The sequence below is a fragment of the Pelodiscus sinensis genome, chromosome 15, assembly GCF_049634645.1.
Source record: "Pelodiscus sinensis isolate JC-2024 chromosome 15, ASM4963464v1, whole genome shotgun sequence".
In the NCBI taxonomy this organism is placed as follows: Eukaryota; Metazoa; Chordata; order Testudines; family Trionychidae; genus Pelodiscus; species Pelodiscus sinensis.
Genome location: NC_134725.1, coordinates 4,013,466 through 4,026,407, shown reverse-complemented (window position 1 = coordinate 4,026,407; position 12,942 = coordinate 4,013,466). Strand labels below are relative to the sequence as shown.

The window sequence follows — 12,942 nt, the reverse complement described above, 5'->3', positions numbered from 1 at the left end:
GCTGGAAGAGACCTCAGAAGGTCATCAAGTCCAGCCCCCTGCTCTAGGCAGGACCAATCCCAACTAAATCAACCCGGCCAGGGCTTTGTCAAGCCGAGACTTAAACACCTCTAGGGATGGAGATTCCACTACTTCCCTAGGGAACTCATTCCTAGCTTGCTCCCCTATAACTGAACCCGCTGGGCTTTTGCGGAGCCATGTTTTCGGGGGATGTCTAATTCGTTTCAACGAGAAGTCTTGTGGCACCTTCTAGACTAACAGATTTACTGGAATCACAGACCACTAAAACTGGAAGGGATCTCAAGAGGTCATCGAGTCTAGTCCCCTGCCCTCAAGGCAGGACCCAGTACTGACTAGACCATCCCGGATAGATGTCTCTTCTGTTCCTTTAGATGCCCACCCTGTTATGTTTGAATAGCCGTACCCTTAGAGCAGAAGCGGGGAACCTTTTTCAGGTCGGAGGCCCACAGAAAAGCCCTCTCCCCTTGTAGGAGGGTGGCGGGGGGCGGGGAGGAACTGGAGCTCCAGGATGGGTTCCCCAATACTGAGCTTCGAGAGCCAGCTCTAGGCAAGTCAGGGGCAGCTTCCGGACCCTGCGTCTGAGGTTCCCACCCCTGCCTTGCAGACTTCCTGATCTGGCCTTTTCAGCAGACAAAACAGCACAGCAGGGCAGCGTACATGTCCCGTGAGTGGAAATCCAGGCCCAGACTTCATTTGGTTTTGCGGAGTCATCCAGCCACACGGATTTTAAATTTTCCGGCTCCCCTTTGTCTGAAAGGGGAGGGGAAGAAAGAACATTGAGGCTACGTCTACATCGGCATGATCTTGTGCAAATACCCTTTAACGCAAGAACTCTTGCGTTAAATTATTTGCACAAGAGAGCATCTATACTGGCATGTGCCTTTGTGCAAGAGCATCCGTGCCAGTGTAAACGCTCTCTTGTGCAAGAAAGCTCCGATGGTCATTTTAGCCATCGGGATTTCTCGCTCAAGAAATTCATGTCGCCTGTCTACACTGGCCTCTTGCGCAAGAACAGTTGCGCAAAAGGGCTTATTCCTGAGCGGGAGAATCCTCGTTCTTGCGCAAGAAGCCCTGATTTCATACATTAGAACGTCAGTTGCGCAAGGACTCGCGGCCAATGTAGACAGGCAGCCAGTTTTTGCGCAAAATCGTGCCAATGTAGATGCAGCCTGAGAGACCAGAACGGCAAAAGCCTTCGCGTCTAGAGTAAGCGACAACATACAAACGGCTCATCAATTAAAATAAACCATCTGCTTTTATTAGATCTAGGCATTAAAATGTGATCTGGATTCTGAAAGCCTCAAATTCCAACCATCGGTCTTTCCTGGCACTTCTAGAAGCGAATTAGCTCTATGTGGCTCTTTGCTCCGGCCGGACTAGTCTTCCCTTCCACCGGTTACTTTGGTCACTAGCTCTTCCTTCCTTGCTCTTCCATTCTTTTCTGGCTCTCCTTTCCCTGCGGGTAGCGCTGAATTTCTTCACAGGAGGGAAGACACACCTGCAAAGTTGGAGAAACTCAAGTTCAGTATCCGGCAGAAACGCGCTTCCCTGAAGGTCAACTCCCCACAACTGGCCAGAACAAGAGGCGCCAGTTTTGACCAAGCACCATCTCCTTATTTCTTGCCAATTTGCCAAAGAGGAACTACTGGGAAAGGGGTAGGCGCTCACAAGCAACTTGGCAATAGAGCACCCAACCCCTAAAGTCCACTATCTGGACCGCCATTTTCACGCCGTTAAGTCATGGACCAAGAAGTGACTCTCTTCTTCTTTCCATGCATGGAGGGTACAACATTCCTGAAATGGCAGCGGCGTGGGGACTTGCCATCACGTCAACGAGGACAACAACCTCTTCCACCAGGAGGGGTTCGGTTTCTTTAGGAGAAACGACCCATCAGCTACCGCTCGAACGCTCAGACCCCGCCGGACTAAGTCACCCAACACGAGCTGATCCGTCGCAAACTTGACCGCTCTCCCATCTATGCACTCAGCAGCAAAACCCACCAAAAAACTCACCATTGTTATATTTGCACTGCTTCAGCGCCTCGTTGAAGCCTTCGCACAAGGTCAGATCGCTCTGATTGGTAGCACATTCCAAGAACTGTTTCATCTCATAGAGGCAAGGTCCATATTGCGACGGCTGGTACGCAGGCGGCTTGGGCTCCTACACACACGCGACAAAGAAGAAAACATCCCAGTTTAGGACACAACCTCCGGGACAGAAGGAGAAACGCAATGAGCCGTGTTTAGCTACCGATCAGGATGTCGAAACGCTGCTCGCATCTCATTATCTTGGGCTGGTTTCCGAATCATTCCAGTCCTAAATTATCAGTTCGTCAAATACACAAAAGGGATGGCCAAACGGAGACTAAAAAAACCTCTCTTACGCCGTGTCTCAACTATACCCACCTGGAGGCAGAGGGATGTAAATTAGATGGATCAAAGTGCAAATAAAGCCGGGATTTAAATATCATACAATACTAGGACCGGAAGGGACCTCGAGAGATTATCGAGTCCAGTCTCCTGCCCCTATGACAGGACCCAGAACTGTCTAGACCATCCCTGCTAGACATTTATCTAACCTACTCTTCAATATCTCCACAGATGGGGATTCCACAACCTCCCTGGGCAATTTATTCCAGAGTTTCACCACTGTGATAGTTAGGAACTTTTTCCTAATGTCCAACCTAAACCTCCCTTGCTGCAGTTTAAGCCCATTGCTTCTTGTTCTATCCTCAGAGGCCAAGATGAACAAGTTTTCTCCCTCCTTGTGACTCCCTTTTAGATACCTGAAAACGGCTCATGTTCCCCTTAATCTTCTCCAAATCTTTTCCAAATTAAACAAGCCCAATTCTTTCAGCCTTCCTTCGTCGCTCATGTTCTCTCGACCTTTCATCATTCTTATTGCTCTTCTCTGAACCTTCTCCAATTTTTCCACATTTTTCTTGAAATGTGGTGCCCAGAACTGGACACAATACTCCAACGGAGGCCAAATCCGCGCAGAGTAGAGCGGAAGAATGACTTCTCGTGTCTTGCTCACGACACACCCGTTAATGCAGCCCAGAATCACGTTTGCTTTCTTTGCAACAGCATCACACTGCTGACTCATATTTAACTTGTGGTCCACTCTGACCCCTAGATCCCTTTCTGCCGGACTCCTTCCCAGACGTCGCTTCCCGTTCTGTATGTGTGAAACGGATTGTTCCTTCCTAAGTGGAGCACTTTGCATTTGTCTTTATTAAATTTCATCCTGTTTACCTCCGACCATTTCTCCATTAAACTTTGCGAATTGTCCTTATATCCCACGCTTCATTTGCATAATGGCAGCCGACGCTTTTTTTCATTTGAGGAGTACAGGATCTTTCAAAACAGGGCATTTCTGTCGAAAATGCCCCGTCTAAACTGCCTTTTTTTTTTTTTTAAAAAAAGCCCCGTTTCTAAAAAAGCGGCGTCCGCCCTTATGCAAACGAAGCATGGGATATTTAAATCCCAAACTCATTTGCACTTTTGATACATCTAATGTACATCCCTCTGACGACAGAGGTGTAGTTTAGATGTAGCCCTCGATACCAACAAAAGCCTTAAAACGTTGTATTTCAAATTCTGCAACCGATTTTCATTCTTTTCGGTGTCTTTCATAAAAAGTTACAGATTTTTAATGATGCAGCTGCCATGATACAAAACAGGTAGAGGTCTTTGTCCAAGCCACGAACTTTGTCGCAAAATGTTTACTGTTCGGCAGGGACTGAGGGCACGTCTAAGCTGGGGGGAGGGAGGAGGAGTTTCGAAAGAGGCTATGCAAATTCTATGGGAATTTGATAATTTTCTTCCGATCTCACTTTTGAAAGTGAAAGCAGTCTGGAGGCAGTTTTTTTCGGGAAAAAACCCTTTCTCGATAAAATGTGTATACTTTAAGGAAAAGCAGTTTTTTCCAAAAAGGGTTTTTCCTGAAAAAACCACGTCCAGACTACTTTCACTTTGGAAAGATCCTCTTTCGAATGGAGATCGGAAGAAGATAGGCAAACTCCCACGGAATTAGCATAGCCTCTTTCAAAAATTCTATGTAGTCTAGACATAACCTCTGTCAGGTTAACATCTTTGACTCTTTGGGCCTCTATATTCTATGGGAGTTATTAGAACCGTGACCAGCAATCATCCAGCCAAACCCCACACATTCTACAGATGGGGCGGGCAATAAACGGCCCATGGGCCAGATGTTGTTCTGCAAGGTCAGACCCTAGCAGGCCACCAGATGCTTTATAAAAGGAAGTTCTTCTTCACACAGCCAACCTGTGGAACTCCTTGCTGGAGGAGTTTATGAAGGCAAGGACAACAACAGGGTTGAAAAAAAGAGCTAGATAAATTCATGATGGTGAAGTCCATTAATGACTATTAGCCAGGATGGGTAAGGAATGGTGTCCCTAGACTCTGTTTGTCAGAGGATGGAGATGGATGGCCAATGCCAGGTACCCTAGAGGGAGTGAATCGAACAGGTAACGATCAAGCCATCTCTCTCCTGCCATCCATCTCCACCCTGTGACAAACAAAGGCTGGGGACACCATTCCTTACCCATCCTGGCTAATAGCCATTGATGGACTTAACCTCCATGAATTTATCTAGGTCTCTTTTACACCCTGTTCTAGTCCTAGCCTTCACAACCTCCTCCGGCAAGGAGTTCCACAAGTTTCTTGTGTGCTGTGTGAAGAACTTCCTTTTGTTTTAAACCTGCTCCCCGAATTTATCTAGGTCTCTTTTACACCCTGTTCTAGTCCTAGCCTTCACAACCTCCTCCGGCAAGGAGTTCCACAAGTTTCCTGTGCGCTGTGTGAAGAACTTCCTTTTATTTGTTTTAAACCTGCTCCCCGAATTTATCTAGGTCTCTTTTACACCCTGCTCCCCATTAATTTCATTTGGTGGCCTCTAGTTCTTATATGATGGGAACAAGTCAATAACTTTTCCTTATTCACTTTCTCCACACCACTCATGATTTTATAGACCTCTAGCGCATCCCCCTTAGTTTTCTCTTTTCCAAGCGGAAAAGTCCCAGTCTCTTTAATCTCTCCTCACACGGGACCCGTTCCAAATCCCTAATCATTTTAGTTGCCGTTCTCTTGAAACATTTCTAATGCCAGTAGATCTTTTTTGAGACGAGACCACATGGCTACGTCTAGACTGGCATGGTTTTCCGGAAATGCTTTTAACGGAAAAGTTTTCCGTTAAAAGCATTTTCGGAATAGAGCGTCTAGATTGGCACGGACGCTTTTCCGCAAAAGTGCTTTTTGCAGAAAAGCATCTGTGGCCAATCTAGACGCGCTTTTCCGCAAAAAAGCCCCGTCGCCATTTTCGCCATCGGGGCTTTTTTGCGCAAGACAAATCTGAGCTGTCTACACTGGCCCTTTTGCGCAAACATTTTGCGCAAAAGGGACTTCTGCCCAAACAGGAGCAGCATAGTATTTCCGGAAAAGCACTGATTTCTTACAGTAGGAAGTCGGTGCTTTTGCGGAAATTCAAGCGGCCAGTGTAGACAGCTGGCAAGTTTTTCCGGAAAAGCGGCTGATTTTCCGGAAAAACTGGCCAGTCTAGACACAGCCCATCTGTATACACAGTATTCCAGATGTGGACGTACTATGGTTTTATACAAGGAGAGTAAGATATTCACCGTCTTATTCTCTATCCCTTTTTTGCTGATTCCTAACATCCTGTTAGCTTTTTTGACTGCCGCTGCACATTGCGTGGACATCTTCAGAGAACTATCCACCATGACTCCAAGATCTCTTTCCTGATTAGTTGTAGCTAAATTAGCCCCCAGCATTTTATATGTATAGTTGGGGTTATTTTTCCCCTGATGTGCATTACTTTACATTTATCCACATTAAATTTCGTTTGCCATGTTGTTACCCAATCAGTTTGGTGAGATCTTTTTGAAGTTCTTCAAAGTCCGCTTTGGTCTTAACTACCTTGAGCAGTTTAGTATCGTCTGCAAACGTGGCCACCTCGCTGTTTACCCCTTTCTCCAGATCGTTTATGAATACGTTGAATAGGATTGGTCCTAAGACCGATCCTTGGAGCAATCTTGGTGGGTCCTAACATAGTTCCCAGGCAGAAGACCCTGTCGCGCTACCTCTCCAAAAAGCTCATCTCTTCTCCTCGACAGCCCGGAAAAACGAGTCCGGATTAGCCCCACTTTAGACAGACACGGCAGCAGAGCAATTTAATTCCAGTGGCAACGTGCAACTACCCCCGGGGCAGGATTAAAACGAGAAAGGGCCTGCCCCCGACGGAAGACAGAGATCTCTGTCCAAACCACAGACCCTGTTCAGCCCCAGGGGTAGACGCAGGACCCATTCCAACAAATGGGCCCCCCCCAAGAGTCATCTAACTGCCCCACCCTGTAAGCAGCAAGCTGGAGATGCAGGAAAGCATCTGGTTGTTTGGGAGTGACAATTCAGGTAGCGGAGGGGAGGGAGGCTTCCTATTAAACACGGCAAAGATGGAACGTGACACGGCTTCTCCAGCTGGTATGGATCCAAGCAGCTTCATATCGAAAGTGACCAGAATTCGATAGATCCGTGTGTCCAACCGCTAGGGAGATACTAGGCGTGTGGCGGGTTCCTCTACAGACTAGCACAGTGTTTCTGAAACTGATCCACGGAGCAAGGCAGTCGGAGGTGTGCCGTGAAGAACAGAGTTCAAAATGGCCACCCTTAAAGGGGCAGGAGGCTCTTTTTTTTTTTTACATCTACGCGTGGAATAAATTTTGTGCACACCAAGGCATGTGCAGGTGTGCACCACCAAAAGCAACCCACGCTGCTGGCCAGAAGTACTCTACTAATCAGCTAAGCGGCACTGAAATCTCTCTTGGCCGGCCAACTTCCCCCTGTCCTCCCCCTTCCCCCCCACAAGCACACACAAAAAATCCTTGGTGTTGCGCATAAAAAGCCAATGCTTGTTTGGTGTTCCTTGGTCTGAAAAAGTTTAAGGAACACTGCTCTAGTGCCAAGTCCTGCCTTTCTGTTCAGCGTTCGCTGGAAGCCGAGCGCTTGGGCGGCCGGCCAAGAGAGATTTCAGTGCCGCGCAGCTGATTAGTCGAGTACTTCTGGCCAGCAGCGTGGGTTGCTTTTGGTGGTGCACACCTGCACATGCCTTGGTGTGCACAAAATTTATTCCACGCGTAGATGTAAAAAAAAATTAGAGGGAATGTGGCTCGTTCTCAGTAAAAATCACAGGTATAGCCTGGCCAAATTCACTCCAGGCACAAACATGCACCTAATTACTTACACACACCCCCACACACACCACATCCCCCACCCGCACCCATCCACACACACACCCACACACGCCCTCCCCACATCCCTCCACCCCCACACACACCCTAACAAAAACATCCCCACACCCCTCACACACACACCCTCCCCACCACCACAAACCCCATAGCCCCCGCCCACATGACCCCACACCCCCTCCCCCCACACACCCTAACAAAAACACCCCCACCCCTCACACACACACACCCTCCCCACCCTCACAAACCCCACAGCCCCCTCCCCCACATACACCCTTCCCACCCTCAAACCCCACAGCTCCTTCCCACACATACACCCTTCCCACCCTCACAAACCCCACAGCCCCCTCCCCCATACTCCTCCACCCCCACACACATCCTAACAAAAACATCCCCACCCCTTCCCCACACACATCCTTCCCACCCTCACAAACCCCATAGCCCCCTCCCACACACACACACCCTTCCCACCCTCACACCCCCCAGTCCCCTCCCCCACATACCCCATAGCCCCCTCCCACACCCACCCTTCCCACCCTCACAAACCCCACAGCTCCCTCCCACACATACACCCTTCCCACCCTTACAAACCCCATAGCCCCCTCCCACACCCACCCTTCCCACCCTCCCACACCCACCCTTCCCACCCTCCCACACCCCACAGTCCCCTCCCCACATACACCCTTCCCACCCTCACAAACCCCACAGTCCCCTCCCCCACATACACCCTTCCCACCCTCACAAACCCCACAGTGCCCTCCCCCACACTTTTCCCACCCTCACAAACCCCATAGCCCCCTCCCACACCCACCCACCCTCACAAACCCCACAGCCCCCTCCCCCACATACACCCTTCCCACTCTCAAACCCCATAGCTCCCTCCCACACCCACCCACCCTTCCCACCCTCACAAACCCCACAGCCCCCTCCCACACCCACCCACCCTTCCCACCCTCACAAACCCCACAGCCCCCTCCCACACACACCCACCCTCACAAACCCCACAGCCCCCTCCCACACACACCCACCCTCACAAACCCCACAGCCCCCTCCCACACACACCCACCCTCACAAACCCCACAGCCCCCTCCCACACACACCCACCCTCACAAACCCCACAGCCCCCTCCCACACACACACACACCCCCACCCACCCCAGCCAACTCTCAGTAAGAGCAGGGTTTTAAGTGGCTATTGTTTGTGTTGTCTAGGCATGCAGGAAGGCCCTCTAGGACACCCGCCCACCAGCCCCACTTCCGGGACTCCACGCAGCTCCCTAGCGCCCCCCCGGCGCTGCCTTACCTGCGCAGGACTGGCCGGTTTCGCCGGCTCGGCGCCGCTCCCTCCGCCGAACGCCCCCGTCAGCGCACTGCCGACCACGTGACCCACCGCCGAGCCCACAGCCACCCCTGCCGCGGTGGTGGCCATCTGCGCCATCAGGCCGGGCTGCTGGGGCGCCGCCGGGGCTGCAACGGCGGACGCCGGCGGGTGGGCGTGAGAAGGCGCTACACTGCTGCGTGCAAGGGACCGGAGCAGAGGGAAGAGGAAGAAAGACAAGTTAGCGAAAGTGGCAAAGGAAAGGTGTACTTGTGGCGTGGGTGCGAGGCCGAATCCTGCGCACGGCACTTTTCGGAGACCAGTTTAGCAGCACTTTTCGGAGACCAGTTTAGCAGCAAGCGAAAGAACCAAGGACCCCGTGGACCGCAGCCTTGTGATTACCAATCTAGCTCGGCCAGCCCCGATCTTACACTCGATCTCTGCCTTCAAAAAGCCGAGAAGCGATTTATCGAAGCCTATTTACTGCCCGTCAAACCTGCAAGCGCCAGCAGAGGAATTCACGCCCTCCCCCTAACCAAACAGCCACTTGTGGGAAAATTCGGGCCGTCCTCACCAGGGCTTCGTCTACACTGGCGGGTTCGTGCGCCAGTACGGCCGTTCTTGGCGCAAGAATCCGCAGAGCGCCCACACTGCCCGCCCGCTCTTGTGCGAGGAAGTTTACACTACGGCGTGATAAGAGACAGCTCCTTGCGCAAGAGCTACGCTCTTTTCTGACAGGTGTAAGGCCTCTTGCGCAAGAGGGCCGTGTGGACGCTCGGCAGGGATTCCTTGCGCAAGGAATCCCTATGGTTAAAACGGCCACCAGAGCTTTCTGACGCAAGAGAGCGTCCACCCCGACATGGGCGCTCTTGCGCAAAAGCACAACTCGCACATGGCAGTGTGGCCGTGTTCTTGCACAAGACTGCTTGCACGAGAACTCTTGCGCACGAGAACTCTTGCGCACGAGAACTCTTGCGCACGAGAACTCTTGCGCACGAGAACTCTTGCGCACGAGAACTCTTGCGCACGAGAACTCTTGCGCACGAGAACTCTTGCGCACGAGAACTCTTGCGCACGAGAACTCTTGCGCACGAGAAGCTGCCAGTGTGGACATAGCCCAGAAGTCCAAGATCTGTTAAAAAAAGCCAAGACTTCTTGCACGAGAGCTCTTGTACAAGACTTCTTGCACGAGAACTCTTGCACGAGAACTCTTGCACGAGAAGCAGCCAGTGCGGACATAGCCCAGAAGCCCAAGATCTGTTAAAAAAAACACAAGACTTCTTGCACGAGAGCTCTTGCACAAGAGCTCTTGCACGAGAGCTCTTGCACGAGAAGCAGCCAGACCGGACATAGCCCAGAAGCCCAAGATCTGTTTAAAAAAAAAAACAAGACTTCTTGCACGAGAGCTCTTGCACAAGACTTCTTGCACGAGAACTCTTGCACGAGAACTCTTGCACGAGAAGCAGCCAGTGTGGACATAGCCCAGAAGTCCAAGATCTGTTAAAAAAAAACCCAAGACTTCTTGCACGAGAGCTCTTGTACAAGACTTCTTGCACGAGAACTCTTGCACGAGATGTTCTTGCGCGAGAAGCCGCCAGTGCGGACATAGCCCAGAAGCCCAAGATCTGTTAAAAAAAACAAGACTTCTTGCACGAGAGCTCTTGTACAAGACTTCTTGCACGAGAACTCTTGCACGAGATGTTCTTGCGCAAGAAGCCGCCAGTGCGGACATAGCCCAGAAGCCCAAGATCTGTTCCAAAAAAAAAAAAAAAAAAAAAAAAAACCCTCCGCCCCTCCTCACGGCTGACTTCCCTTTAAGCAAATTGGTGGGGAGTATTTTGCACGACTTATAGCGGGGAATGGGAGAACTTAACGCAGCGTTTCTCAACTTTTTTTTAATAAAGTACCCCTTTTTCAAAAAAAAAAAAATTTGTAAGCATCCCCAGTACCTACAGTTTTCAGACAATTTTTTTCGACCATTGCATCACGTTTGAACTTCATCATGGGCGGGCAATGAAATTTTGGGGTGTAAAAAGTACAAAAATAATAAAACACTAGAAGCATCCCTAGTACCTACAGTTTTCAGACAATTTTTTTCGATCGTTGCAACACGTTTGAACTTCATCGTGGGCGGGCAATGAAATTTTGGGGGGTAAAAAGTACAAAAATAATAAAACTCTAAAACTGAACACAAAAATTCTCTCCAAGTTTTAGTTGTGTTGATGTAACCCCCCAGACTTTTCTCAAGTACCCTTAAGGGTACTTGTACTATTGGCTGAGAAACACTGTTCTAATGCAGTGTTTCTCAACCTTTTTTTGCTCATGGCCTCCTTCTGAGCCTCGTTTACCTCTGTGTCCCCCCTCATAGCTGCTGTTAGTTGGAAAAAAGGTACGTAATGTACCTAATGTGCCATTTTTTCCATGTGGCCTTCGGGGAGCTGTATGGTCCATGGTCGAGCACCGTCGTTCTAACTCATCAAACAGCAACAACTTTACCGTGGCACGGCTGTGTATCGGGAAGACTTATAGTGGGGATGTCCTGTACGTCATAAGGACAACACCCTGGGTAAAGTCACCCCCTCAGACCATCAAAGCCACCACCTTGACTACACCTGGCATTGGGCTTTTCTAATGGATTAACTCGCTCCAGAGCGAGATCAGGGTCCCAGAGGGCGAGTTCCGCCTTTCCAGCTGCAGGATGGAAACAGCATTTATCGGTGAGGAGCGTGCAAACAGACTGAAGGTGACCCACAAAGTCACCCCGAAGGAAGTCCTCCCTGGGGTTCTCACCAGGGCAAAAGACAGCTCCCAGGTTTCACCATTTCACCAAGTCCTTCCCACCGGTGCTACGGATTCATACTGAACCAGGCGATTGACCTTGGATTGAGCCGTGACCTTGGGCTGGTGGAAGAGTCCGGCTGCGTAGCAGAAAGTTTGGCTCGCCCACCATCCACAGCCAGGCCAATAACAGATCCTCCCCCCCTCCACATGCCAGACTGGCGACAGGTGGGGGAACAAGGGACGTGGTTCCCATCAAACCAGCTCATCAGCTGTGGTTGGCACCCCCTAGACCAGTGCCTCAACTTTTTTATAAGTTACCCCTTTTTCAAAAGAAACCCACACAATTATAAGCACCCCCTAGTACCTACAGTTTTCAGACCCACCCTTCTTTTCTACCGTCGCCACACATTGGTTTCAACAACGTCACCGTTGCCAGGCGGGCAACGAAATTTTGGGGTGGAAAAAGTACAAGCATCAGAAAGCGCCGTGAAACTGACAACCCACAGTCCGGTTTCGCCAAATGTCAGTTTCCCCCCCCCCCCCCAGAGACCTCTCTCGAGTACCCCCTAAGGGTACTTGGACCCCTGGTTGCGAAGCACTGCCCCAAATCAGGAGTTGGGGGCCTTTTGGGTGCAAGGGCAGAGACCCACGGAAAAAATCAGTGGGGCAGGGGGGTACCTGGCTGAGAAAGGGAAAGACGCCCCCCCCCCGGTAGCCCTCTCGCACTGCAGGATGGAGGGAGAGGCAGCCTAGGAGATTTAGAGCACCGCCGCCCCGCAGCGGGAGGGTGGGCACCGTGGGAATGCTGGGGGGGGGGCGCACCGTGGGAATGCTGGGGGGGGGCGCACCGTGGGAATGCTGGGGCGGGGGGGGGGGCGCACCGTGGGAATGCTGGGGCGGGGGGGCGCACCGTGGGAATGCTGGGGCGGGGGGGGGGGGGGCGCACCGTGGGAATGCTGGGGCGGGGGGGCGCACCGTGGGAATGCTGGGGCGGGGGGGGGGGGGCGCACCGTGGGAATGCTGGGGGGGCACCGTGGGAATGCTGGGGCGGGGGGCGCGCACCGTGGGAATGCTGGGGCGGGGGGGGGGCGCACCGTGGGAATGCTGGGGCGGGGGGGGGCGCACCGTGGGAATGCTGGGGCGGGGGGGGGGCGCACCGTGGGAATGCTGGGGGGGCACCGTGGGAATGCTGGGGCGGGGGGCGCGCACCGTGGGAATGCTGGGGCGGGGGGGGGCGCACCGTGGGAATGCTGGGGCGGGGGGGGGGCGCACCGTGGGAATGCGGGGGGGGGGACCGTGTGGCCCGCGGGCCTCATCTGGCCCGCGGGCCGGAGTTGCCCTAGGCACGCTGCCCCACCCCGGAGCCAGCGGGGACCCCCCCGTACCTGGCTGCCCCCGGCCGGGCCGCGCTCCGGCTCCCGCGGGGCATCCTGCGGCCGCGTCCCGAGTCTCCTTGAGCGCGGCGCCGGGCGGGGAGTTAAAGGGCCGGCCCATGTGGGCGGGCGGCGCCGCGGGGCTGCGACTGAGCATGCGCCGCGGGGCT

General features: G+C 52.3%; 2 protein-coding genes across 4 annotated transcripts in view; one reads left to right on the top strand and one right to left on the bottom strand.

The window, feature by feature from the left end:
- Nucleotides 1-8,885, top strand: part of C15H22orf15 (chromosome 15 C22orf15 homolog) — a 24,031-nt gene extending 15,146 nt beyond the window's left edge. For both annotated transcript variants that reach the window (XM_075897854.1, XM_075897853.1), the window contains one exon: nt 8,513-8,885. The gene's annotated coding sequence lies outside the window, so the exon portion shown is untranslated. The remainder of the gene's footprint in view (nt 1-8,512) is intronic.
- On the bottom strand, nt 1,254-12,942 carry LOC102445770 (coiled-coil-helix-coiled-coil-helix domain-containing protein 2). 2 transcript variants are annotated; one of them, XM_075897855.1, is made up of 4 exons: nt 12,785-12,942; nt 8,604-8,814; nt 2,035-2,182; nt 1,254-1,519 (listed from the first exon to the last, which is right to left on the bottom strand). In XM_075897855.1, the coding sequence occupies exons 1-4, from the start codon at nt 12,826-12,828 to the stop codon at nt 1,500-1,502; spliced, it is 423 nt and encodes a 140-aa protein (XP_075753970.1). In that variant the 5' UTR covers nt 12,829-12,942; the 3' UTR covers nt 1,254-1,499. The 2 variants fall into 2 exon arrangements, with proteins under 2 accessions (XP_075753970.1, XP_075753971.1); XM_075897856.1 differs by having other exon boundaries at nt 8,604-8,811; nt 12,785-12,936.